The sequence below is a fragment of the Apus apus genome, chromosome 4 (genome assembly GCF_020740795.1).
Source record: "Apus apus isolate bApuApu2 chromosome 4, bApuApu2.pri.cur, whole genome shotgun sequence".
NCBI classification, from domain to species: domain Eukaryota; kingdom Metazoa; phylum Chordata; class Aves; order Apodiformes; family Apodidae; genus Apus; species Apus apus.
The window spans coordinates 34392339-34419217 of NC_067285.1; the positions used below are offsets into that span (position 1 = coordinate 34392339).

The window sequence follows — 26879 nt, forward strand, 5'->3', positions numbered from 1 at the left end:
TTCTTCCAAATAATCAATGAGAAAAAGGCAAGATCCCTTACAAAACAAAGCCATCAATGAATCTTCACTACTTTGGAAAAAATCAGTAAAATTAATATAGTGCAGGAGAGTTTAAAAATATTTAAGTAACCCAAACACAAAGCTAAAAACATGCCAGCAAAATGTCAACCCATGGCAGAGGGATGATATCACCCAGGTCCCAGCACAGCCTGAAGGACACAGACTGCACTGGGCAAAACCAGGTCTCCTCATAAGGAGCAGGACTCAGCTCTGAGAAGTCAGATTAGCACCCATCCTCTTGGCAAAGGGCAAGGTAAAAATACATCAGCCACTTCAGTCTTGAAAACAAGGCAGCCACATAAACCACTGCAATTAGGCAATGTCCCAGCTAATGCCTAGTCCTCCAATCCAGTCACCACAAAGCTGATTTGACCCTGGAATTAAGGTAAGAGCTACCTTTTCAAACTAACCAGAGGTGGTACGTAAGTTTCATCACGTTTGCACAATCTTCTCTGAAAAATCCCTGTAAAGGAGTATTTAACCAACAATGGTGACTTTGGTTCATTGCCCTAGGATGTCATTCTGGGATATCATCCAGTTTTGGAACTGCACTTAAAAGGATGGAAATGGAGCCACTGATGTGCTGGTGTCTGCACAGCTGCTCTCAACTGATGGCAAGAAAATGCTGCAGCTTCAAATATAAAGTGGGTTGTGCTTTTTTTTTTTCCTGAAGATGGAGGATACTGTAAGCTATAAGCCCAAAGTCAAAATGGGACATGACCTTCTAGACAGTAATCACTTAATGGCCAAGTTCAAATTAATTAATCTGGCAAGAGATTGGGGGAAAAAAAGCTCTGGACAGAAGACCCTAGCCAACTGCACACATCATCAAATCACACACTCCCCAGTGAAACCACTGTGTCCTGCAGCATACAGGCTGCCTGCTGGGACAGGAGGGGAAAAATAAGTCAGTTTTTCCAGACACAACGCATATCAGTGGCAAATGGTGTCCCTCAGGGGTCTGTACTGGGACCAGAGTTGTTTAATATCTCCATTAATTATATTGGCAGTGGCACCCAGAGCCCCCTCAGCAAGTTTGCTGATGGCACCAAGCTGGGTGGTGCAGTTGATGTGCCAGAGGGACTGGATGCTATCCAGAGGGACCTGGACAAGCTGGAGGACTGGGTCCAGGGGAACCTCATGAGGTTCAACGAGGCCAAGTGCAGGGTCCTGCATCTGGGCAGGGGCAAGCAGAGATATGAACACAGGCTGGGGAAAGACCTGCTAAAGAGCAGCCCTGTGGAAAAAGACCTGGGGGTACCAGTGGATCAAAAGCTGGACATGAGCCACCAACATGCAGTTGCAGCCCAGAAGGGCAAGGACATCCTGGGCTGCATCAAAAGAAGTGTGGCCAGCAGATGGAGAGAGGTGATTCTGCCCTGCTGCCCTGGCGAGACCTCAGCTGGAGTTCTGTGTCCAGCTCTGGAGTCCCCAACATAAGAAGGATGTGGACCTGTTGGAATGTTGTCAAACAAAAACAACCTGAGATCTGGAGCAACTCTCTTACGAAGACAGGCTGAGGGAGTTGGGGTTGCTCAGCTTGAAGAAAAGACTACAGGGGTGACCTTACAGTGACCTTCCAGTACCTGAAAGGGGCCTGTAAGAAGGCTGGAGAAGACCTGGTCACAAGAGCATGTAACAATAGGACAAGGGGTAACAGTTTCAAGCTAGAGAAGCGCAGATTTAGGTTGGACATTGGGAAAAAAGGTTCTTTAATATGAGGGGGGTGGATCACTGGAACAGGTTGCCTAGGGAGGTGGTTGAGGCTCCATCCCTGGAGACATTCAAGGTCAGGCTTGATGGGGCTCTGAGTAATCTGTTCCAGTGTGAGATGGCCCTGCTTACTGTAGGGGGCTTGGACTAGATGACCTTTACAGATCCCTTCCAAGCCAAGACATTCTATGATAAGTAAACCCTGGGAAAAGCCCTCCTATCCTCTCTTTTCCCAGAGCCAGTATGCTCTGGGGTCTGTAAACTCAGACTGGGGCAAGTCTGAACTTCAGGTGACCACAAGCAAAATGCTGACAGGGCGTCTGCAGTGTCTGACACCCTGATGACCCCAGCGTGAAGGTCTTTCCTCAACCAGATTACCAGCAAAAAAGGCTCGGGTGTCTAAAACAAAGACATCAGGGATGAGTAACATCCACGTTTCTGCTCTTCACTTAATGTCTACAGAGGGCAAAGTGCCTCCCTTTTCCATTTACCCCAAGCTAGAAGCATGCACACCCCAGCACTAACACATGGTAATTCAATGGTATGTCCATGTGTTGGACAAATAAAGGTATTTTCACGATGTTAATTCTAAGCCATTCAAGAAACTCTTTCCCTTTCTTGCTTTAAAAACCAATCTGAGATCACTCCACAAGTAACAGTTTGACAGGATAAAGTCTTCTCTGTATTTCTCACTTTCTCCTTCTTTCAGGCATTTCATACTGAAGGATGAGCCTGATCCATTTAGGTGTACACTAAAAAGAAGGATGAAGAAAAAACAGTGAAAACTGGCATGGAAGATGAGTTAGCAGTGAAACACAATTTCTCAGCTGCCTGGCTAACTCAGCACTCAGTGTTTTTCAAGCACCTCTTTCCCTCAAAGTCTGCAGCAAGCTTTCCAAACTGCTAAAGTACATCCCAGAGAAACCAGAGGGCATCCAGGAGGTCTCGATCAAACGCAGTGTTTTTATTACACCCAACAAGGTGTGACTGCAGCCTCACTGCTGCTGTCCTATACCACTTCCTTATTTTCCAGGGAGGAGGCAGGGGTAATAAATGTATTGCCTACAATTCAGCCAAGCCATCTGAATTCCCTCCCCCTGCAGCCCTGAAGTAGCTGCTCAGAACACAGGAAAAAACAGGGTTGTTTTTGCGGTTGCTTTTTTCTAATCGACCTCAGTCAAAAGAAACTTTTGTCACGTGCAGTGAGAAGGGATGCACTTCCAGCTCTGCAGGATTACAGCATCCATTCACCCCTGCTATTACTGCTCTCCCAGCTGGGATGAAGACAACAAGCTGGCCTGGTTTGAAGCCTATCTACAGGACAGAATTTCATCTAAGACAATAAACTGCTTATGTGAAGACATTAAAAAAGAGAGTTTCCCTTCCCATGATAGGAGAGTGGATAAACTGGTTTTATTTCCTGAAGAGAACCCTCCCCCCCCCCAAGCTTCAGAAGACACAGGATTATTTTAGAAGCAGTCTAAAAGCCCAATTTATGAGCATGCTAAAAAGCACAGGGGGAAAAAATCTCCACTGCAGGATTTGTTTTTAATTCTCAGAGCATTAAGACAGACCCAGGTATCAGATAAAATACTAATTGCTATCATTAGGACTTGCAGTGCTCATTCGTACCAGTATTAATGCACTCAGCAACCCAAGCAGTTTACATATTGAATTTTTAGCTACACAGATTAGGAATACATCCTTAGTACTTTATTTCTAAAAGCCATTAGCTGGCTGAGCTGGTTCCAGGGAATAGCACTTATGCCACTACAAAAGAGAACAAATTAACTGCAGTAATGCTCTTCTGTCCCAGATGATAGAAAAGAGGGGGAGGAAAAATGCCAGAGCAAACAAGAGCAGATTTTACAGTTTTGCCAGAACAGCATTTCCTCAGCTGTGAGTTTTAGGACTCTAATAAGCCTTAAAAAAAAAGAAAGAGAAACAGAAAGGCAATAATAAACTAGAGGACTTCATACTTTGGTTACAAATACCTCATGTTTCTGACACTGTAAAGTTTACCTGTGGGTAGAAAAAAAGGGGTTTATCAGCAGAATCTTCCTTCCCCCAAGAGAGCATTTCAAGTGGGCCTCAGAATAGAAGCAGCTTTTAAAGGCAAATTTATTTTAAGCAATAGCATGAGTCTCAGGCTCACTGTGCAAGTAGGAACTGCTAAGATCAAACCACGTCCTCAGCTTCCACCTGAATCCAAAACCCTCTGCCCACCTCCTTGTGCCCAAACCTTAAGGTCTGTGCTTGCCATTTGTCTTTCCTCATTCCAATAAAGCTGATGGGACCAGGCTGCACGTCTCAGGACTCGGCATGTAGTAAATCAAGGCAGAGGAGATGGCTCATAGCCACTGCCCCAGCTGGGTCAGCTCTGATTAGGGCAAGACACAGAATACAGGTGTTGCCACTGTAATTAAGGCCCATGCTCCCTATGCAGCAAGTTTTTCCGAGGAGTCTTCCTGACTGAAAATAATCTGCACCAACCCAGCGACGACACGGCAGCTTCACTTATTTATCCTGTTCCTAAAAAGAGGGAGGGCCACAGTGGTTTTGATTTGCACCCCAGCAATGAATCTGCTCCTTCATCCCTCCCTGCCACCCCCAGCGTGACAAATATCTTTATGGAAGCACCAGGCAGAGAATACTTGTTAGCCAGCTCCTAATTAGAGCTCCAGGTTTGGACTGTGTGCTGCCTGCTGCCCCCCCTCCCCAAAAAGGACATGGGGACACAGAGCAATACCAGACACAGGATGTCTCAGAAATCCAGAATCAAAAGATAGTGAACCTCTAGATGTACGGACTCAGCTACATGAAAGAAAAACACAAGCAGGTAATGCTCATCTTACCACAGCTCCCTGGTACCACCAGCTGCTTCTGTGTGGCATTTATTTACAGCACTACCATCTTGAAAGCCTTTTTTTTTTTTCCCCAGAGGAATAGCAATGAGGTGGTTGGGTTTTTTGCCATATAGTGTATGCAAAGTGAAGGTACACGTTACCCCACCAGCTCAGAAAGTTCAAGGGGAGTGGCTAAACGATGGCTAATTATAGCTTCAGCACCAAAACAAACACGGCAGCAACTCAGAGTAAGACCAGCAGCATCCTGGCTTCCACTGGAGAAAACCAACATAAGACTATCAAAACAAGATGGAAAACGGCCAATTCAAGGCTCAAAAAATGTGTAGTTTTACCAGAGCCCCAGGGACTTTCAAAATCAAGTGCCATTTCAAATTTAATCTAAACCAAAACACACACCAGACGTTGTTACTCATCGCTCCTTTTGCTCGCTGCAACAAACCAATTTCTAGAAGCAAAGCTTCTGCAAGCATCTAGGCATGCTTCAGGTAGCACAGCTCTCAAATCTCAGAGGAGGCAGGATTCACTCAATAGATGCCCTGTGTGAACCCATTACAGATTTCCCTGTGGGTCACTGGCTCCAAGAAGTGAGTTTCTGCAAGGAAACTCTGCCAGTCCTCTGCTGGCATCCGCAATAATTAGAATAAGAAGCGCTGGGTTCCCTTTGTGCTGGGACTCACGGGGACACGTTTGTTGATTCCTCCACCCAGCATCTTCTTAGATGCAGATCAGAGTCCTTTCAGCATGCCTTCTGGAGCACAAAATGGGTATTTCTTTGCAACACTCGGTGGCTCAGTGCCATGCAGAGGTATGCACAGCATGAAGAGATAAAAGTCTCAGGCGGGAGCTGTCTGAAAGCAGACAGTGGCACGGGAATTGTTCTGGGAAAAGGGCATCCACCAACAAAGGCAGCACCAAGACCTGGCACAGCTTCCTAGCAGGGTTATGCAAGCCTCCTGACAAAACCCCTAATATCAGCACAAACTGAATGCTGCTATTATACATCACAAGCCTTGCTCTTGGGCAACTCTGACCACAGCTCAGGATCCTCAGAGACTTCGGTCCTCCAAACCCTTTGGCCCCCGGGACACCTGGTTATGGATCTCAGTGAGCTAGGAGGGGCAAAGGAACTGGGAATGCTCAGAACACAAGGGCTTCCAGGCAACTTCCAGCTGCAAACTTCTAGGGAATGCAAATCTTCCCTAAAAAAATACCCAAACAATAAGGAAAATGGTATCACAGTCACCACAGCCCACGGCAAAGAGACCAAGACGTTTGGTGCTACAACATCAATTGACAGGGTCCAGATTGTGCTTGAAGGACAGGACTTGAATATATTTCAAAGCCCCTTTTGCTACACTAACCAGCAAAGGCCACAGCCACTCAGCCAGCACAGAAAGATAACTCAGTACCAGATACTCCAGAAAGAAGGTTTGCCAACACTCGGAAGGGAATATCTCTGACTACCTGGGATACAGGGAACAACAGTTCTAGGTCAAAAACAACTGTTTCCAAAAACAAGGGTGTGAACAGATCAGACCTTCTGAAACAACCCTCACTGCACGCTGGGAGACAGCTGGTGGAAGAAGAGATCAGGCTGCAACTACAACTTTTGATTACCAGAACCCCGTGCTTTGGCAGAAGAAACGAGCAGCACCTCAAAATCCTTACTCACAGAAACAGGCTTCAGTAAATCCCCTTCGCCCAGACAGTCATGACAAGGTTTTGATCACCAGTCAAACCACAAACATGCAAGGAATGCTGTGATTAGGTTTATCTCCACACCACCAAACGGTGGGGAAACCAAAGGCAAGGAGCAAGGCATTGTCTCAGCAGATCCTCTCCTGCTCAGATTAGCAGTTAACTTGTAAGGGCAGCAAGAAGGTGGGAAAACTCCAAGAGTTTACTAGGTTGGAAGCGTGCAGCTTATAGAAGCAAGACTTCTTCATCCAGGTAAGAAAACTCCCAGTACCCCGTTGCTAAGGGTATGGGAAGGATTGCAGACTAACCACAAGTTGGACAAAAAGGCCACAGATCAGTGTTACTCCAGAGAAAGCTTCAGCCCCCTGACTACACAGCCAACTTCGTTAGCTTTCCAGGAGTCAGGAAAAAAAAAAAAGCTGTTGTCTGGTCTGATGAATACAACAGCAAACCTGCACAGGTCTTCTAGACACAGCGAGTAGCTGTTTTCTGCACAAACCTTGGCAGAGGGAGAGACACGAACAGCCTGACCACGCAGAGGGAGAGACAAGAACAGGTTCCCAGCAACCCCAGGCCAGTCTAGACCACCCCGTGCACAAGGTGTGCACTGTTTACTCCGTTCCAAAAGACCGCACTTTTGGCAGTCCCAAGCAAAGCAGAACACAAGCTGTGCAAGCTCTCGGTGCTGCCCAAGGCACTGACAAGACATGTGCCTTTTGTCCCCAGTACAAGAGGAGGTGACACACCAGCCAGGCAACAGCCCCCACCCCAGAGTGGGAAGAGGAAGCAGCTCTTGAGTGTTTGGGCACTGACAGCTGTTAAGTGAAAGAGTTTACTTCTCTAATTCACCCAGAAGGAAAAAAAATAACCAGTAAACAAGGTCTCTGTGAAAAGATAACTTCGAGCAGAAGCTCAGGCACAGAATCACAGCATCTGAGGGGTTGGAAGGGACCTGGAAAGACCATCCAGCCCAACCCCCCTGCCAGAGCAGGGGCACCCAGAGCACATCACACAGGAAGGTGTCCAGGGGGGTTTGAATGTCTCCAGAGAAGGAGACTCCACAGCCTCTCTGGGCAGCCTGTCCCAGGGCTCTGGCACTCTCACAGCAAAGAAGTTCTTCCTGATATTCACATGGAACCTCCTCTGCTCCAGTTTGCACCCACTGCCCCTTGTCCTGTCCCTGGACATCACTGAACAAAGCCTGGCTCTGTCCTCCTGACACTCACCCTGAACATATTTGTAAACACCTTCACCCGAGCCTAGAGCCAGCCGAAAACGCAACTTCCCAACCCCACCCCGCTGGAATAACCCCCCTACACACACACACACACACACACACACACAGACAGAGCCAGCAGAAAAACACCGTTTCTGACCCTCCCTGCCCTGAAACCGGGGCCAGGCGAGCAGGGCGGGCGGGCGAGCCGCAGCTTTAGGGGCACAACACGGGCCTCTCGCCCGGGACCAGCCCCCTCCGGCCGACCTTCCTTCCCCCCACCCCCTCCCCGAACCCCCACGGGCAGCCGAGCTCGGCCAGACCCCCCTGGAAACAAACCCAGAGCCCCCCCCGGCCCCTCACAGGACAAGGCCCCGGCCTCGCGACGGGAGGGCCGCGGCAGCGCAGGGGCCTCGGCGGGCCAGCCCTGTCTCTCTCTCTCCTCTCAACCCCTTCACTCCAGCCGACCTCCACACTCACCATCTTCGCTGCTGCTGGTGCCTCCCTCCTTCCTCCTCCTCCTCCTCCTCAGGCTCCCGGCCCCCCCAACCCCCGGAGCCGCCGGCGCCGCCTCCCGCCGCTCCCTCAAGATGGCGCCCCCTGCCGGGCCTGCTGAGGCCTGCCCTGTGGAAACGCTGTTAGTCAAAAAACACCTAAAAAAACCCCCCAAAAACCACAATAAATCGCTTTTTTTACCACTCCCCGCCTGCTCCCTCAAGCACCTCAGGTGGCAGGAGGCTTCTCCCTCGCACGGCGGCAAGCGGGGAAGCTCCCACGCAGAGAGAGACAGCACACACAAACCTCCCCCCCCCCCCCCCAATTACAGCAATTTGGAAAATTAATGAGCAGTTCTGAGGGGGTTGAGGCTTCATTAGCTGCTGCAAAACTTCCCCCCTTCTCGCTTCTAGACGTTAATATTCAGTAAAACCCTTCACGCAGGACAAAAACCCTGCACGAGAGCAGGGGGGAGCTGAGGAGAAGCTTCATTCCAGGAGGCCTTTCTCTCAAACCCACGTCACTCTTCTCACGTGAGGCAGATGCAGAGCGTTCCTGAGGGGTTTTGGGGTTGTTTTGTTGTTGGTTTTTTTCGGAATAAAGGTTTTTAGCATTAAAACCTCTTCTGGGTAGACCAGGTGCTGCTCCCCAGGACCAGCTCTGGGTGCTCAAACAAGGTCGGGACCGGCTTCCTACAAGCACAGAGAGTGTTTTTTGGCATCCCCGACAAATATCCGCCCAGGTGGCAAATATTCAAAGCCTGGGTTTGACTTGTTGCTGGGTTTTTTGATGTTGTGGAAAGCGACGTTCAGAAGAAATCCCATTAGAGAGTAGTTCCAGCTGGACGAGGCCGGCAACAATCATCCAGAACGACTGCCTGACCAAAAGTTGAAGCCTGGTGTTAAGGGCATTGTCCAAACACCAGACTTGGGGCATCAACCAGCTCCCTAGGAAGCCTGTTCCAGCATCTGATCACCCTCTCTGTGAAGAAACACATCCCAGTGTCCTCCCGTGGCACAGCTTTGAACCGTTCCCACACGTTCTGTCCCTCAGAGGGAGAGAAGCAGCAGCATCTTCCTCTCCAGCTCCTCAGGACAGCTTTCCTTTGGCCCAAAAAATGGATGCAAGGGGTCAGCTGGGATTCAGGAATGCTGTCTCTGCCCCTGGCATTACCTTCAGGAGCTGCCCTCCCTCCCCTGGGACTGCTCCTCTTGGAGATGGACACCTGGCCTGGCACAGGAGTTCTTGGAGAGCACAGCCTGAAGCTCACGCTCAAACCAGTTATTAAATAATAGTTGCTGTCTTTGCCAGCAGGTAAAGAAACCTGAAATTATTTGATGTCCACTCTGTCCATAATAAAATGGGCTCGAGATGTGCCTTTTGTTGCAGGCTTCCAAACCTATGACCAAAAAAAATCCAGCTTCTTTCAAATTAAAACCTCTGGTGAGCGACTCCAGGATTCGTCTGGGGTTTAAAACACATTTGCTTGCACAGGCTCAGGTGTGGCTTTTTAAATCATTGCATTTAACCTCCTGCAGTTGTTTTTACAATGTTTTGAAGTGGGTATACAAGTACCAGCTCCTGGCATTTATAGTTAGCCCCAATATTTAAGTCTGTGCTGCCTTACAAGGGGTAACTGTTTTCTTTGGCTGTCACTGTGCCATCCAAGCTGTCTCCTCACTGAGGATGGCATTTTACAGAAGTTCACCAGACTACTTTTATCTCCGGAAAACTGCCCTCAAGGGGTTGTTTTTAGAAGGATTCCTAGACACCAGATTATCTTTTCAGCAGAAAAGGGAGCTAACAGATCTGTTACTAAACCACTGTCATTCTCACAAAGTAGGGCTTCTCCCTGTGTGCTTGCCAAGCAAGAAAGCATCTATTTAAGACAACCCCAAAAAGTGCTGTGATTTCTCATTGAAAAAAAAGAAAACAAACCTCTTCAATAAGCACCAAGGCCCCCAAACTTCGGAAAAAAACCTTGCTATTTGTAAAATACCCTTAAAGAAAAACATGTCTAAGTAACATTTTGCTCTCAAGGGTGTGAGAGGAAATCTTGGGTTCCTTCAACCCAAGCCTCTCAGCCTTGCTAATCTTTAGACACACCTTCACATAATGCCAGGAAGCTGAGAGCTTGGTTTGTTTAATCTGGCTAAGGGGAACGGGTAGAGAGGAACCCTGTATCTTGCTATGAATCCCTGGGTGGGAGAGGAAGAAGCACACTGAGAAGGGAGAGGAGCCATTTGAGTCGGAGGACAATGGTGGCACAAGAACAAAGGGGCACAGGTTGGCTCTGAACCCCTTGGAGCAGAGAACTGCCAAGGAGGCTTGCAGCTGTGGGAGCTGAGGTTCTGCAACATCCTTGCCACTAGAGTTATCATAGAACCATAAAACAGTCAAGGTTGGAAGGAACCTTAAAGATCAGCGGGTTCCAAAGAAGCCTCAAAAGCCAGAGCCACTTCTCCAAAGCATGTTCCAACTAAGGACCATGGCTTCTTCACAGCCTCACATCTGAGTTAAGAACCTGTCTTGGAGCTGAGAGACTTACTCCGTGGAGATTAAGTTTCCCACAGTTGTTTAAACAAGGGGTTTCCATTTTTCTCTGGGCCACCACACAACCCAGCTCCCTTCCACAGTCCAGACAGGAATGGCTTTTGCCACTCTTCAGGTGAAGAGGAAACAGAAGCACCTTGGCTTCTCCTTGCAGGCTGCAGGACCTTGTGGCCATGCCAAAGGGGTTGCTGTCACACAGAGAAGGGAGCTGCCTTTCCCAGGAGCAGCTGACCATCACCTGAGTCCCTGACCCACCTTTCCATCCATCTCTGCTGCTGGAAAGGGGAGCCTGGGCCTGAGGAGCAAGACAACCAGGCTGCTTGTGTGGCCTGACCTGACCTAGAACCTGGTGCAGAATGAGGCTAAGGGGGTGGGTTTGCTGGAGCACTTGCAACCTCCCAGCAAAGCCAAGAGGACCTCTCCACCCTGCCAACCAAGATGCCTGTCAGTATTGGCCATGCTAAAACAGAGCTCTTGCTCCCTTCCTTGAAAGGGCTGTCTTGGAAAAGGGGTTGGAGACCAGAAAAAAAAAGAGTCCTGGTTTCCCAGTGCTCCAAAATCCACTCTGCCAGCAGGGCTGTTAGCATTACACTGGGTGGGGGTATCACAGCTTACAGATTTATGAGGGGAATAAGAATAAAATGTCCCTGAGACCAACCCAGCAGGACTAATCTGTTGAAGAGCTGATGCAAAAAGTCAAGCCTGAAAAAAAAACAAAAAGGAGCATTTCTTCCCCTTCCCACAAAAGCAATGAAAAGAGGGGATTATAGCAACTTTCTGAATGGAACAAACCCCTCTTTCTTCCCTCAGCTCCAGCTCTGCCTGCTCACTCCTGGAAGCAAGCAGCAACCAGTTGGCTGAGGGGGAACAAAAGCAGCTGTGCTGCAGCAGCACCAGCCAGTGCCTCTCAGCTCAGGTGTCAGCAGCACCCCTGGCTTCAGCACACCTTGGTGGTGGTGCCACCATCCCCAGGCAGAGAGGAAAGCAGAGATCTAAATAACTTGGGTGAGGATTTTCAAAGGGATAGGGGTGTCGTTTGGAGCAGTAACAGCTCTACCTATGCAACCCCATTTTGCTTAGGTCTGGCAGTCCTGAAGAGAAGGTGTGGGATAATCTTGAGAAGACAAGGAAAAGTACTAGGATTTGGTGGATATTTCAGGTTCTGGAGCTACAGCCCAGAGGGCTTCTTTTAGAGACTGAATGCTTGTCTCTGATTCCATAGGACTTACACAATCATTCCTATTTGCCTCTTACAAGCAGTTTCATGTTGCCTACCTAAGCAAGTCACCAACACCAGAGGAGGAAACCAATCCATGGGCAAGTCATTAGCAAACCTCCAGCTGTTGTTCTCAGACACAAAGGAAGGGGCAATAAGCCTGTGGCTCCTACAAGGAGCATTGCTCCCCACCTCAGCAACAGGCAGGAATGACAATCTCTGCTCCAACCAGCCCTGGCTCCTAGGAGGTGGGAATGAGAAACACATCAGCTTCCTAGATCACCGTGTACACATTGTGTCTCTTCCCCAGACTCATTTCCTTTCCCTGCATTCCCTCCTGATGGGTTAAAGGCCACAGTATGCATTCCTGGGAAGCTGGTAGCAGCTGCCAGCCACACCAAGAGGACTGAGGAGCTGTCAGGTCAGCAGATCTGGACCTCCAAGGGTTCCTCCACCCCACTGCACTGGCCCAGACCCTCTGTCAGGAATCCAGAGCACAAAGCTAAGAAGCCCACGCAGCCCTGGGACACAATCCTGCTGGAAAAGGGTCCTGAGTAAGTTCACTGAAGGATCTGAAGGCCACAGCTGCACAGCAGGAGCATGGAGCTGCTGGTTTGTTTGATTTCAAGGAGTATATCTGAAGTACAAACCTCCTCCAAAGTCTAAAAGCAGGGTTGATAAAATTAGCCTCACATACATTCCCTGCTAATGCCAGTTTAGTTCAGGCTTGAGTTGGCACACTGACTAGTTTCACTCACTTGTTTGGAGGATATGAAAGGCCCAAGGAGGAGATACCATCCATATTGGCTTCCTCCATCCTTTCCCCTGCCCCATCAAACAACAGGGCAATATCACTCTGACCATCCACTAAAGTGTCCAAGACCAGTGGAGAGCAGATGCAGCCTGTAAGCAACTCATCAGCTAAACAGGTCATCTCAAAAACCTGGTGAGATGGTTAACTGAATCATTTTAAGAGAATAATCTGACCACTGTTTAGAAACAGAAAGTAGAAGCAGCAAAATTAGGTAAATGGAGTGTTCCCCACAAGTGGATCAAGATTGATATTTCCATCCATGGTGTTGAGGGTGGTGAGGAACTGGCCCAGGTTGCCCAGGGAAGCTGTGGCTGCCCCATCCCTGGCAGTGTTGAAGGGCAGGTTGGGTGGGGCTTGGAGCAGCCTGGGCTGGTGGGAGGTCTCCCTGCCCATGGCAGGGGGGTTTAAGGTCCCTTCCAACCCAAACCATTCTATGTTAACCCAGCCCAAGTGACATTTCTCCTGTCATTCAGTCTGCTTGGTTACTGTGGCTCTGTACAAGCCTTGGGGCAGCAGAGGACAGGTGAGATTTGCTGCTGAAGAGGAACACCTTCCTCCCTCTTTCCCTTCCACAGCTCACATCAGGCAGATAACCACAGCACGTGCAAGCCCACAGAGATCAGCCCAGTGGTGCCAGGGCCTCACCCATTACATCAGATCCCAATTAAAACCCCAAATTGCCTCAGTTCCCTCCAAAGATCTGTTCGCCTCAAGCATCCGGCGCGACGGTGTTGCAGGGCAGATCCAACCCAAGTGCTCCATGAAAACACACTTATTTAGACCTTGGTCAACAGGAGCTTTTGTCCCCCAGCTTCCCCTGGGGACCCGCAGGGGCAAGCCTGCTCTTGAGCAGGTGCTCTAAGCCTCAACTCCAAGCACAGCACCAACTGGATCAGAACTCGCAGGGCATCAAATTAAACACATGAATGCACCTTTGAGGGATGAGGACAAGGGGAAAAAACCCCTCCAACCAACCAGAGGAACAGACTTTTAAAGAGCAATATAAACATCAATTAGCTCAAAGGGCCCTCACAGTGAAAGCTGAACGTGGGCTTCCATAAAAAACAACGTTGCCTGGTTCACCTAGAATTTATAACTAAACCAATCCAGGCCAGTAGCTGTTCTCTACACTAGCCAAGTTCTTTCCTGTAATCTTGACTGATCCAGCTTTAGATTTGTGCAGAAATGGGCTCAGTTCCTGCAACAACTGCACAGTATTCATAATCTGGCAGGCAGCAAAGATCCTCACCCTACAGAAAATGACACTGGAATTGGTGGAATCAGAAGGGATCCCATTTCTTGTTCAGGACAGAAGCTGCTCAAAGTGCTGGAATACGAGCACTTGGAAATCAGTATTTATGTTACATATTTTGTGTATGTATTTAGTAGCAAATACAAAGCTCTGGTTTTACATCAACCCTACAGAAGTTAAAGAACACTGTGCAATACATTTTCAACGTTTCCCCCCCCCCAGAAACTTGGGAAATTACCTCCCTTAGTGACTGCAGCACAAGATTGGGAAATGGCCAAAGAGCAGCAGCTCTCCAGAAGAAAAACAGATACAGGGGATCATCTCCCCTGCTTTTCTGTCCTGTTTTCCACCTCCCCAAAAGACATTTTTGGTTGCCTTTCAAAAAAATGTCAGAAGACCTGTCAAGTATTTAGCATTAGATGCCATCTACCACAAGCTGAAAACAGGAAGTGTTTAACTCCTTGACTAACCCCAGAAGCTGAGGAGCAGATTGCAAAATCTGTGTTTTCCGGCCAGCCTGAGGGTTTCTTGCAAGTGCTGATCCCAGCACCTCCAGACCAGGCATTTCTGACAATGTTTGTGACAAGAAAACTTCAGGCTTCTCTTTCCAGCACCCGCAGAGGAAGTGTTGAAGGGTCAAGCTGGGAGGTGACACTGCGTGGCAGCACCCCAGACATGTCCTCCTGCCACTTGCTGGTGTTCCCCAGCCTGTTCCTCCTGCTGCCACTGTTGCTCTGGGTCTGTGTCCTTGTTTCTGTCCTGTTTTCACATCCCTCTGATCTCTATAGGTCTGACAACTTCCCTGCTCAGGACACAGGCTTCTTCCCAAAGGTTTTGTTCAAGACCAGTGGCACAAAAGGACAAGATGGACCAGACAGCATCAGTGTAAGCACTGTCTTCCCTGGGCCTGTGTTTTTTTACCACCAAGGCCCATCTCTACTGCCCCAGGAAAGCCTCTAGATGTGCACTGAGAGGTACCAAATCAAATGTGAAGGTCACGTTGCTGCCCAGATGCCCTTTGGTGCCACATCACTGGATGCTCTGGGTGCAGGAAGCTGGAAGAACCCTCACCCAAAGCCAGGGCCTTGTTCATTTGCACATCAACTTTGTCACTGTCACCCTTTCAAGGCAGCAAATCATCCACAGAACCAAAAAAAAGACTCACCTGGGAACAAGCCCCCTCTTCTCCTCCCCTGGCTCCCTGCTGGTCCTGAGCTCTTGTTACAGAGCAGGTTATGAAGCACCCAGGAGCTGGCAGAGCTCAGCTTTTGGTCATGGACTTGCTCCCACAGCTGCAAGAGTTCAGAAGTCTGGGTTAAGTCATCTGTGAGAGGTTTTCCAGTGTTACACTCTTTAAAAAAACCCCACCAAACTGAAGGAATCATTGTATCCCATTCTGGTTTAACTGCCTAGCCCAGGCTACCTGCAAAGGTACATCAAGCAAGGTCTGGATGAGAACCTCACTCTTCCAGCTGTCTTCTAACAGCTGGTGCTTTGCACAAGCACTTGGACAGTGTTTCACCAGCCCTGAGCACCAGGATCCAGCCCAGTCTGGAGCAATCCCATGGATGAGCACATCCTCCTGTATGTTGGTTTTGCTCAACCTTCCAAGGAGCACACTAACACCACTCCAAAACATTCGGGGGGGGGGGGGGGTTTCTTTGGCTTTCCCCCCCCCCCCTTCTCTCCATATTACATCAGGTGACATTCTTGGGAGCTGCAAAAGAAACCAGACTTGTCAAATCAAGCTGTTGGCAACTCCCAGGGCAGTGACAAGAGTTTTAACCCCTGGACTGCAGGAGCCCAATCAATATTGAAACACTTGCCTACAAACACACTGGGAAGCAACTCAAGTTGTTACCAAGGAGGCCACAACTGAGGCAGCTTCTAACACCTTTCCAGCAGCAGCTGGTGGGATGCAGAGAAAACCCTGCTTGCCAAAGACCAGGTAGAGGCATTGCTCCCTGCCAGAGGCACCTTTCCAACCAGACCTGGGTGATTGCAACAACTCCCTCGTGGTCCTGGCTTCAGGGTGGCTGTAGTCATACTTGTCATTTCACCTTGCTCTTTTTCCCACTGGTTTCTTCAGAGCTTCTTGTCAGTGAAAAGCTTTCTGCACCTTGGCTGTGGAATCACAGAATCACAGAATCCTAGGGGTTGGAAGGGACCTGGAAAGATCACCCAGTCCAGCCTCCCTGCCAGAGCAGGGGCACCCAGAGCACATCACACAGGAAGGTGTCCGGGGGGGTTTGAATGTCTCCAGAGAAGGAGACTCCACAGCCTCTCTGGGCAGCCTGTCCCAGGGCTCTGTCACCCTCACAGGAAAGAAGTTCTTCCTGATATTCACATGGAACCTCCTCTGCTCCAGCTTGCACCCACTGCCCCTTGTCCTGTCCCTGGACATCACTGAACAAAGCCTGGCTCTGTCCTCCTGACACTCACCCTGAACATATTTGTAAACACTGATGAGGTTGCCCCTCAGCCTCCTCTTCTCCAAGCTCAAGAGACCCAGCTCCCTCAGCCTTTCCTCATCAGGGAGATGTTCCACTCCCTTCAGCATCTCCCTGGCTCTGCCCTGGACTCTTTCCAGCAGTTCCCTGTCCTTCTGGAACTGAGGGGCCCAGAACTGGACACAATACTCCAGATGTGGCCTCACCAAGGCAGAATAGAGCGGGGGGAGAACCTCCCTTGACCTACTAACCACCCCCTTTCTAATGCACCCCAGGATGCCACTGGCCTTCTTGGCCACAAGGGCACATTGCTGGCTCATGGTCACCCTCCTGTCCACCAGGACCCCCAGGTCCCTCTCTCCTACACTGGGAAGAAAGAAGCAATAACCTCTCCCTTCAACATGGAAACCTCAGCTTTTTGCAAGGGCCAAAATTCTCCCAAGGTGTCAGGTACATACCAAAGGTTTCAAGGGTTTGTTTCTTTGCTCTCACGTGCTGTTCACCAGATGTGCTGTGGCTCGTGGGGGCATAAAAAGGAAAGGAAAACATGGACTATTCCATCTTGCCTAACAGAGTCTCAGCGTGGTAAAACTCCCCCCCAAAAGCTGATGGCAAGATGTGACCTGGGAGCCCCAGATCCAGAACAACAAGCCCCCGCCTTGGAAAACTGCACTTTCTGTCAACTTCTGCATGTGCTCCTGACCATCAGTGTCTTCTCTCCAAGCCTCACCAGGGACCTGTTCCTATCACACAGCTGCAACTGCTGTGTTTGGTGCTCAAACATTTAGTTGGAGCCTCATGAGAGGAAACCACTCTCCACAGCCCCGTGGTGGGAATTAGCCTGGGAAGACTAATTCCTCCTTGCTACCCGTGTGGCACAGAAACCACAGCCTGGGTTTCTCCACCTGAAGTGCCTGAGCAACATGATCTGCCTTTGATAGAGAAGATTCAGTAGGATCTTCCCAACCATAGATGGGCTGGGTTGCCTTCAGAGATGTCCCTTGCCCTCCTGCTGCCAACAGAGCAGCTCAGAGGTGACCAAACTAATAAACTCCTCTGTAGAACTGAAGCCTCCAAAGCAACAGAAGAGGAACTGCTGCCCATGTCATGCCCTGCAGCTCTGCTCACAGCCACCTGGAGACTCCAAACCCCACGTGCACTCAGCAAGTGAGGATGCCAACCTCAAAATCCCAGCTCTGCAATCTTTTCAGGGGTTTCTCTGGTCTAATGAACCACAACCTCAGCATTCCTGGCTAAAAAAAAACAAAACACATATATCCCCATCTACCTGCAGTTCCTCTGCATTATCATAGAATCATAGAATCCTAGGGGTTGGAAGGGACCTTGAAAGATCATCTAGTCCAACCCCCCCTGCAAGAGCAGGGTCACCTAGAGCACATCACACAGGAACGTGTCCAGGTGGGTTTTGAATGTCTCCAGTGAAGGAGACTCCACAGCCTCTCTGGGCAGCCTGTTCCAGTGCTCTGTCACTCTTACAGTAAAAAAAATTTTTCTGATATTCACCTTGAACCTCCTATGCTCCAATTTCCACCCATTACCCCTTGTCCTATCACTGGTCATCACTGAGAAGAGCCTAACTCCATCTCCCTGACACTCACCCCTTACATATTTGTAAACATTGATGAGGTCACCCCTCAGCCTCCTCTTCTCCAAGCTCAAGAGACCCAGCTCCCTCAGCCTTTCCTCATCAGGGAGATGTTCCACTCCCTTAATCATCTTAGTAGCTCTGAGCTGGACTCTTTCCAGCAGTTCCCTGTCCTTCTGGAACTGAGGGGCCCAGAACCGGACACAATATTCCAGATGCAGCCTCCCCAATGCAGAATAGAGGGGAGAAGAACCTCTCTTGACCGACTAACTCCACCCTTTCTAATGCACCCCAGGATGCCACTGGCCTTCTTAGCCACAAGGGCACACTGCTGGCTCATGGTCATCCTCCTGTCTACCAGGACCCCCAGGTCCCTTTCTCCTACACTGCTCTCCAGCAGGTCAGCCCCCAACCTATACTGGGACATCGTGTTGTTCTTCCCCAAATGCAGAACTCTACACTTCCCCTTGTTGAATTTCATCATGTTTCTCCCCGCCCAAGTCTCCAGCCTGTCTAAGTCTCTCTGAATGGCAGCACAGCCTTCTGGTGTGTCAGCCACTCCTCCCAGCTTGGTGTCGTTAGCTTCACCCCACCTCCTGCAGCCTCCAGGCAAAAGTGGTGGTGAACATCTCCATTGCTTGCCAGGCTTTCAGAGCAAGACCAAGGCCTTTCAAGGTCTGGTAGCTTTTCATGCAGTGTTCCCACAGCAGTCCTGATGCTTCTGGGTTGGTTTGCCACTGCTTTTGCCCCTCTTGACACACCACAACAAGGTGTACTGGCCCCATTTGTACCCGAGAGATTTCCACCAGGGTTTGAGGAGGAGACAAACTCCTCAAGAATGAAAGCCCAGCTCTGGGAGAGCATCACACGGCCTGAAAGACCCTCTGAAGGAAGGTGCCTCTCCCTTTTCTGATCACAGAGGGAGCCGAGTCTCCAGCATTCACCTCTTGAAAAAGAAGAATGAGATATACAACATACAGCCCAGAAATGATACTGGCCCTGTTCCCCAGCACAATGCCCAGACCTCACAGGGAGAAGAAGACAATGTGGATTAAATAATTAATGCCCCTGGAGATTGTTTCCCCCCCAAAAAAAAAAAAAAAGTACAAGGGGATCACAAAGGAAAACACACTTCCTTAACTATGATTGATTGCTCCTTGCTGGCACAACAAGAGGAAGAGAAGGGAGGCAGGAATATTCTCCAAGGTTCTGCTGGGGCTCTGTCAACCACCACAGCTCCTGCATTTCAATGAATGATAAATTGCTCTTCAGAAGCAATTTGGGTGTCAGTGAGCGTGTTGTTATTGATCACTTTAATCTCACACTGGAAAAGAGAGTCTTCATACCCGACTGTTGTTGAAATCACCCAGAGAGTTTAGAGGTTGCTGTCTAACAAGCTCCTAAGTCTTATCTTCCCTGTCAAGCTCACCAACCTCTTGTTTCATTGGGAAAATGCAAATAAAATGCAGCAGGCTTTGGCCTGATGCCCCACAACTCACATCTCTCTTCCAAGGAGAGGAAGGAGAGGTTCTTCAGCAACACTTGAGGCTTGCCAAGCATCATTTCAACTCAAAGCAGGTCCTGGCTTTCACAGGGCTGCATCCAACACCAGGGCTCAGCAGTGATTTGATGGGTAACAAGACATGTCAGAGCCAGGAAAGCCTCCATCATTTCCTTGCATCTGAGAAATACCAGTTTAGATACCAGTGAAGGAGAGACCCCTCTGGATCCAGCTATGAATCTTTTCTCTCTCCTTACTGGGCAGCAGGGTGATGGGTTTAGTGCCAGCAGAGATTCAGAGCACCTGAAAAGTGACCCCAGCATTGGCTTCTCCAGCCAATTTGGTGTTTGTTAAAGGAGCTTGGAATTCTATCCATCCAGCTTCACTGACACTGGGAAGCAGATTATCTTGCTCTCTCAGCATCACGTAATCAAAGTAATCAAATCAGCAAAGTAATCAAATAGCTGCATCCCAGCAGGGAAGCAAAGACACTGTTGATGATACATGGAATGGGTTGGGTTGGAAGGGATCTGAAAGATCATCCAGTTCCAACCCCCTGCATGGGCAGGGACACCTCCCACCAGCCCAGGTTGCTCCAAGCCCCATCCAACCTGCCCTTCAACACTGCCAGGGATGGGGCAGCCACAGCTTCCCTGGGCAACCTGGGCCAGGGCCTCACCACCCTCACAGGGAACAATTTCCTCCTCATGTCCAACCTCAGTCTCCCCTCATCCAGTTTTGATCCATCCCCCCTTGTCCTCTCCCTCCCTGCCCTTGTCCCAAGCCCCTCCCCAGCTTTCCTGGAGCCCCTCCAGGCACTGGAAGCTGCTCTAATGTCTCCCTGGAGCCTTCTCCTCTCCAGGCTGAACACCCCAACTCTCCCAGCCTGGCTCCAGAGCAGAGCTGCTCCAGCCCTCTGATCACCTTTACAGCCTCCTCTGGACTTGCTCCAGGAGCTCCATGTCCTTCTTATTTTGGACACTCCAGAACAGGACACAATACTCCAGGTGGGGTCTCACCTGTCCAGGCTTTAGAGTGCAGATCTATCCTAAATGAACCATTTCCCAAAGAAATTCAAGTGCCTTCATGCCACTGAATTACACAGAAAGGCTTTTAAAGAAACCTTAATACACTACAGTTATAAACAACTACTGGGCAACACTTCTCCCCACCCTCTAAATGTTATTCTTTGACCCTTGGAGAAAAGGATTAAAGAAGTGCAGCAAAGATCTTGTTAAAAGCAGCATCTAACTCAATCAAGAATTCAAAGCAATAACCCAGGCACAGCCTGGCTTAAAAGGATGGGCTCCTCAGAGCCAGGGTCCCACCAACAGCCCCCAGAAGGTAGAAAATCAAACCAAACCAAACCAGAACCTTAGCTGGGGAACTGGAGAACTCGGGGTGGAGAGTTGAGTGGGGAGAAACTTGATGAAATTCAACAAGGGCAAGTGCAGAGTCTTGCATCTGGGGAACAACAACCCCATGGACCAGGACAGGTTGGGGGCTGAGCTGCTGGAGAGCAGGGTAGGAGAAAGGGACCTGGGGGTCCTGGTGGACAGGAGGGTGACCATGAGCCAGCAATGTGCCCTTGTGGCCAAGAAGGCCAGTGGCATCCTGGGGTGCATTAGAAAGGGGGTGGTTAGTAGGTCAAGGGAGGTTCTCCCCCCGCTCTATTCTGCCTTGGTGAGGCCACATCTGGAATGTTGTGTCCAGTTCTGGGCCCCTCAGCTCCAGAAGGACAGGGAACTGCTGGAAAGAGTGCAGCGCAGAGCCAGAGAGATGCTGAAGGGAGTGGAACATCTCCCTGATGAGGAAAGGCTGAGGGAGCTGGGTCTCTTGAGCTTGGAGAAGAGGAGGCTGAGGGGCGACCTCATCAGTGTTTACAAATATGTTCAGGGTGAGTGTCAGGAGGACAGAGCCAGGCTTTGTTCAGTGATAGGACAAGGGGCAGTGGGTGCAAGCTGGAGCAGAGGAGGTTCCATGTGAATATCAGGAAGAACTTCTTTCCTGTGAGGGTGACAGAGCCCTGGGACAGGCTGCCCAGAGAGGCTGTGGAGTCTCCTTCTCTGGAGACATTCAAACCCCCCTGGGCACGTTCCTGTGTGATGTGCTCTGGGTGCCCCTGCTCTGGCAGGGGGGTTGGGCTGGGTGATCTTTCCAGGTCCCTTCCAACCCCTAGGATTCTATGAACTGGACCCTCTGGGTCAGCTGGTTACAAAAGGTTTAGATGGAGAGAGCAGGGGTCTGGAAAAGAGGACCTGGAAAGATCACCCAGTCAGACCCAGGAAACAGGGTTGCAACCAAGATACCTTCCCATCCCTCTGGAGAAGCGCAGCAGAAATCACTTTCCAGGTCAGCTGGGGTGAGGGTTAGAAGCAATAAGGTAAAATGTCAGCAAGATGAGACATCTTGATAGCAGCAAAGCACTGGGAGATGTTCTCTGTAGAAACAGAGAGATCTCCATCATGCAGAGGCTCTTCACCAAGAGGTCAGATGTTCATTCATCACAGCAAAGCTGGGCACAAGGAGATGGGCCAGGTCACCCCTTCAGGTCCCTCCCAGCCCTATTTTCCCTGCAATCACACCAAACACCAGTGCCCATGAACACAGCCAAGTCTTTTCTTCAGCTTTTCACCCCCCAGGAGCTGGAAACCCAACTCCTCCCACCTGCCTGTGCCCAGCCCCCTTTGAGACCTAGCTGTGGGGAGCAACCAACAGCTCCCAAGAAGCCAAGGCCACCAGTTGTTTCACATTCCCAGGCAGGGGGATGGAGCAGAAAAAGGCAGCCAAAGAGGGGACAGGCTGAGGAATGCAGCCTAGCAACCTCCACACAATCAAGCCCCACAGTTCCCAGACAATGCCACACAAAGAGGTGTGGGGGGGGAGGTTTGAAGGCCTCTCACCAGGCTTGGTGACAAGCAGCTCTTTTCCACGCCTTGGAACCAACTCCTCCCTGCTGTGAGCTGCTTTTTGCTCCCCAGATAGCACAACCTAAGATTTGGGGGGTTTTTTCCCCTCCCCCCCCCCCAAAAAAAAAACAACAAAGCAGGCTGGGAATAAAGCACTTTTGGCTGCCAGACCCAACTTCAATGAAGTGTCTGGTCCAAGACCAGAGCTGCATGAGCTCATAGGGCAAACTCCAAACCTTTCCAAGCCCCATATTTTTTACTGTTGCCACCTGAGTGGGTTGGAGCTTCTTGCTTTGCTTTTGAAACAGGTAACACAGGGAGCAGCTGGAAGCTTTGCTGCCCTTACTCACAGGGCAAAAATGTTCTGCAGGAGCAGCTACAGTCTCCTGGAGTCTTGCAGGACAGAATAAACCTGCACAGATGTTGCTCCTGGTGCCTCGTTGCCTTTCCATGATGAGCTCCAGGGGCAGACCCAGACCTCAGGTGCTCAACATACCCAGCCCAACAAACAATTCTTGCCCAGCAAAGAGGCACCAGGTACATCCCACCTACCTCAGAGAGCCAAGCTGGGGGAGCAGAAGGAAGAGGTGGAGGTTTTGGGAGGGGTGAGAGCTCCTTGGAGGAGCCACAGCTCTGTGCAAGGAAGGGAGATGAGCTAGGGTGGCCAGGTACAGGCAGTGTCCCCACCAACAAGGTCTGTCAGGAAGCACCTGAGGCTGGGACCTCCTAAAAGGCTCCATCAGCACTTTCCAACACAGCAGGGGCGGAAGCAGCTTTAGGTCCATCCAGGAACAGCAGATACAGGACAGAGCAGGTACCAAGGCTGCAGCACTGGCTGAGAAGCCTTGATCAAGCTTAAATACCCTCCTGGGCCCATGAGTGTGGGTGGAGGCCCCAGGTGAGGCTCCTGAGGGCCATTAAGACTCATTAGCACCCTCAGCTTTGCAGTGGCCACGCTTGGCCCCCATGGGAATGGACAGTTCAGCTTCTCCAGGGGACAGCTGAGCACTGACCTTTCAAGAGCTGCTGGCTCCCTTTGTAGGATGGCAGCTCAGCTGCTGGGTGACCAAACAACCCCCATCAGTGGTCACTCCGTGGGGGAGTGTGGACTTCACCTTGGAAACATGTGGGCCTAGAAGAAAAATCCAGGGGTAGCAGGTCCCTTTCTCCCACCTGGTAGCTTTTCCTGCCTGTCTGAGCCAGCTCTGAACCCCAGGAAGATGTTGTCAGGTTTCAGAGGTGTCACTTGTCTCTCCTGGTGCCAGGTCCATGACCTGCTGCCAGCAGCAGAGAATCACAGAATCATTGGGGTTGGGAGGGACCTCTAGACATCATCTAAAGCAGGATCACCCAGAGCACATCCCACAGGACTGCATCCAAACAGGCCTTGAAAGTCTCCAGAGAAGGAGCCTCCACAACCTCCTTGGGCAGCCTGTCCCAGTGCCTTGTCACCCTCACCATGAAGAAGTTTTCCCTCATCTTCAGGTGGAACTTCAAGTTTATGCCCATTTGCCCTCTTGCTGGGCTCTACCAAAAAGAGCCCAACTCCATCCTCCTTCCACTCTCCCTTTTAGGTATTTATTTCCCTGGGAAAAGGGAGGTTGAAAAGAGCACCTCAGCTGAGGGGGAGTCCTGCTCCCCACCCCAAGCTTGGAGCTTCCCCATCCCAAATCTGGATCCCAGGCAACGTGCATCCCTCTACCACATCCAAACCCCTTCCCTGCAACCCTGAGAACCTGCCTTCACCCCTTCATGCCAGCACCTCCAGGAATGAAAACAAAGGGGCTTGAGCCAAACCAAGAACTGGTTTGACACCACCACCTTCCCCTTCTTCCATTCCACCCCCCACCCCTTCAAAGCCCAGACCTGCCTCAGCCAACCCAACTCCCACCACCCTGGAGAGGTGCAGCAGCAAAGATGGACCTAGGGTGGACAGTAGGAAAAAGTTCTTCCCTGTGAGGGTGGTGAGAACCTGGCCCAGGTTACCCAGAGAAGCTGTGGATCCCTGGCAGTGTTGAAGGGCAGGTGGGATGGGGCTTGGAGCAACCTGGGCTGGTGGGAGGTGTCCCTGCCCATGCAGGGGGTTGGGATTAGATGATCTTGAAGGTCCTTTCCAACCCAAACCAGTCTGGGATTCTATGAGTGATGCAGATGAAAGGCAAGGAGGGCCACAGGGGGAGCCCAGGACAAGCTGACATAGGGCAGGAGTGAAGGGACTGAAGCCAGAAGCTGGAAGGAGAGACCTCTGCAAATGGGGAACCACAGCATCACCTTGGGTGGAAAAGACCTTCAAGATAACCAAGTCCAACTGTCAACCTAACACTGACAAGTCCTTAACTAAACCATATCCCTGAGCACTATGTCTACACAGCTCTGAAACACTTCCAGGGGTGGCGACTCACCACCTCCTGATAACCCTTTTGGTGAAGTTCTTCCTAACATCCAACCTAAACCTCCCCTGGTGCAACTTGAGGCCATAACCTCTTCTCCTACCACTTGTGACTTCATTGACCAGCCTGATGGGGACCTCTTTACAACTACCTGAAAGGAGGTTGTAGGAAGCAATGAGGGAGCAATGAGGTCTTCTCTCTGCCTCCTGTTCTCCAGGCTAAACAACTCCAGCTCCCTCAGCCACTTGTGCTCCAAAACATCTGCTCCAAACCCTCCATCAGCTTCCTTGCCCTTCTTTGGACACCTTCTAGTAGCTCAGCGTCTTCTCTGTAGTGAGGAGCCCAGACTGAAGGCATGACACCATGCTCAGCAGAGGGCAAGCTGTCTTCTCCTCGTGGTGAGGACAAGAGGGTGAGGTGGCTGGACAAGGGGAGCTGGAACCCAGGGTGGCTGTGACAGACAGACAGAACCTGCTGGCACAAGCTTCTGCTCCACAGCAGAAAAGCTGAGTGGCACCAGGAGGGATGTAAAGCTGCTGGAAGTGATCCCATCAGATCCCCCTTGGTGCAGCTGCGGCATCTCACCTGGGGATCCCTGCCTTGCTGGATGCCTCCCAGCAAAGCCCCCCTGCTGGCTTGGAGGTTCCCTCAGCACTTTGCTCCTCAGGGAGTCATCCTCACTGCTCAGGGGAGGACATCCTGGCCAGAAGGAGCTGCAGTGTCCCTCAGGAGAATGACTCTCCCTCTGCATCCTTTGCTCTTCCCTCTTTTCCACCGAGCCACCCTGCAGACATTTACCCCCAGGGCCTGTCAGGCACTCCTCTTACCTCCTACCTCTTCCTCCAGCCAGTCTGTTTGCCTATTCCAGGCCTTTCCTCAAATTCCTGAAGAATAAGAGACTGGAGTGGATCACTAAAGACCATGCAGAAGCAACGAGAAAGGAGCAGGACCCTCAGAGAGTCTTCCCTTCCACCCACCCCAGGGTGAGCAGATGCTGGAGAGAGAGGTGGAAACTCCCTGGCAAGTCAAGATCTTCCCTGGGAAATCCCTGGGGTGGTGCGGCCTCCCCCCCTTCCCAGTTCAGACCCCAGTCCAGTGGCCTCCAAACCAGTATTGCCCTGGGTAAGGAATGTTGGGATCTCAAGCTTTCCATGAGATGGTTTCTTTGCTGAGAAACTGCACCTGAAAGTCCCCAAGAAACAACCCCCCCCAGGGCTGGCAATCTACAGGTTTGGCTGCAACAGTCCCTGTCACCTCCATCCTGCTTTCATCTCAGTGAGTTCAGCCTCTGGGCAGGCTGAACAGCCTTGGCCAAGGTCCACCCTGATGTCACACCTGGGTGGCCAGGTCCCCGTGTGCCTCGGTGACCCTGGGGCAGGGTGACACTGACCCTCTCTGCTGCCCAGGGGCTTCAGAGCCAGGTCCTGCAGCTGGGCTCTCCCGTGGGGTGATTCACCAGCAGCAGGAGGGTCGGGGAGCGGGCTGTGAGGGTGCTTGGCATCCCCATTCCACCTGGAAAACTTGCTTCCAGGTGGAAGATTCCAAGGAGGAGGTGGAGAACGGCCCCGTCGGTTGGCGACAAGGCAGCAGCACGGTGTCCAAAGAAGAAAGTGAAGTGACAGAGAGGTCTCCTTGACCACCCTGTGGTAGAAGAGGGTTTGTACCAGCCAGGCTGTGCCTGGAGGGGAAACGGGAGCTCACGTTTTCCCTTGGGAGCTGCAGGAGAGGCTGGAGGAGCACCTGGGATTTGAGCAGGGCTGGGTTTGCGTCCCTGCGTCTCTCGGTAGCTCAGCAAGGTCACATCAAGTGTCTTTCCAAGGGCACGGCAGAGCCCCAGGTGGGTTTTGGGAAGGAAGCTCAGCAGATGGAGCCAGGGCCTTAGAAAAAGTTGGTTCCCTTTGAGGTGAGTGGAAGCACGAAGTGAAGGTCCAGAAAAGAAAGGTCAGGTTGTGACACGACTCTCCGAGCCATTCGTGCGACGCTGGAAACGCCTTGCCTTCCGTGTCCACCTTTGCCCCCTTCTCACTGCAAAAAGCATCAAGTCTGGGATGGATCCAGGAAGATCAACCATCCCACTGCTTCTGCTTTCCTCTGGCACAGCTTCTCCCAGAGGCAGGTGCAAGAAGAACCAGGGCTGGA

At 50.7% G+C, this 26879-nt stretch overlaps 2 protein-coding genes across 2 annotated transcripts in view; one reads left to right on the forward strand and one right to left on the reverse strand.

The window, feature by feature from the left end:
* SGPL1 (sphingosine-1-phosphate lyase 1) overlaps positions 1–8116 on the reverse strand; it is a 32984-nt gene extending 24868 nt beyond the window's left edge. Inside the window, exon 1 of the mRNA XM_051618054.1 lies at positions 8035–8116. Within this exon, the coding sequence (XP_051474014.1) occupies positions 8035–8037 (3 nt within the window). The 5' untranslated portion in view covers positions 8038–8116. The remainder of the gene's footprint in view (positions 1–8034) is intronic.
* Positions 8117–23225: 15109 nt separating this feature from the next.
* Positions 23226–26879, forward strand: part of LOC127384166 (microsomal triglyceride transfer protein-like) — a 13139-nt gene continuing 9485 nt past the window's right edge. The window contains exons 1-3 of the mRNA XM_051618247.1: positions 23226–23248; positions 25609–25723; positions 26272–26366. Of these exons, the coding sequence (XP_051474207.1) occupies positions 23226–23248; positions 25609–25723; positions 26272–26366 (233 nt within the window). The remainder of the gene's footprint in view (positions 23249–25608; positions 25724–26271; positions 26367–26879) is intronic.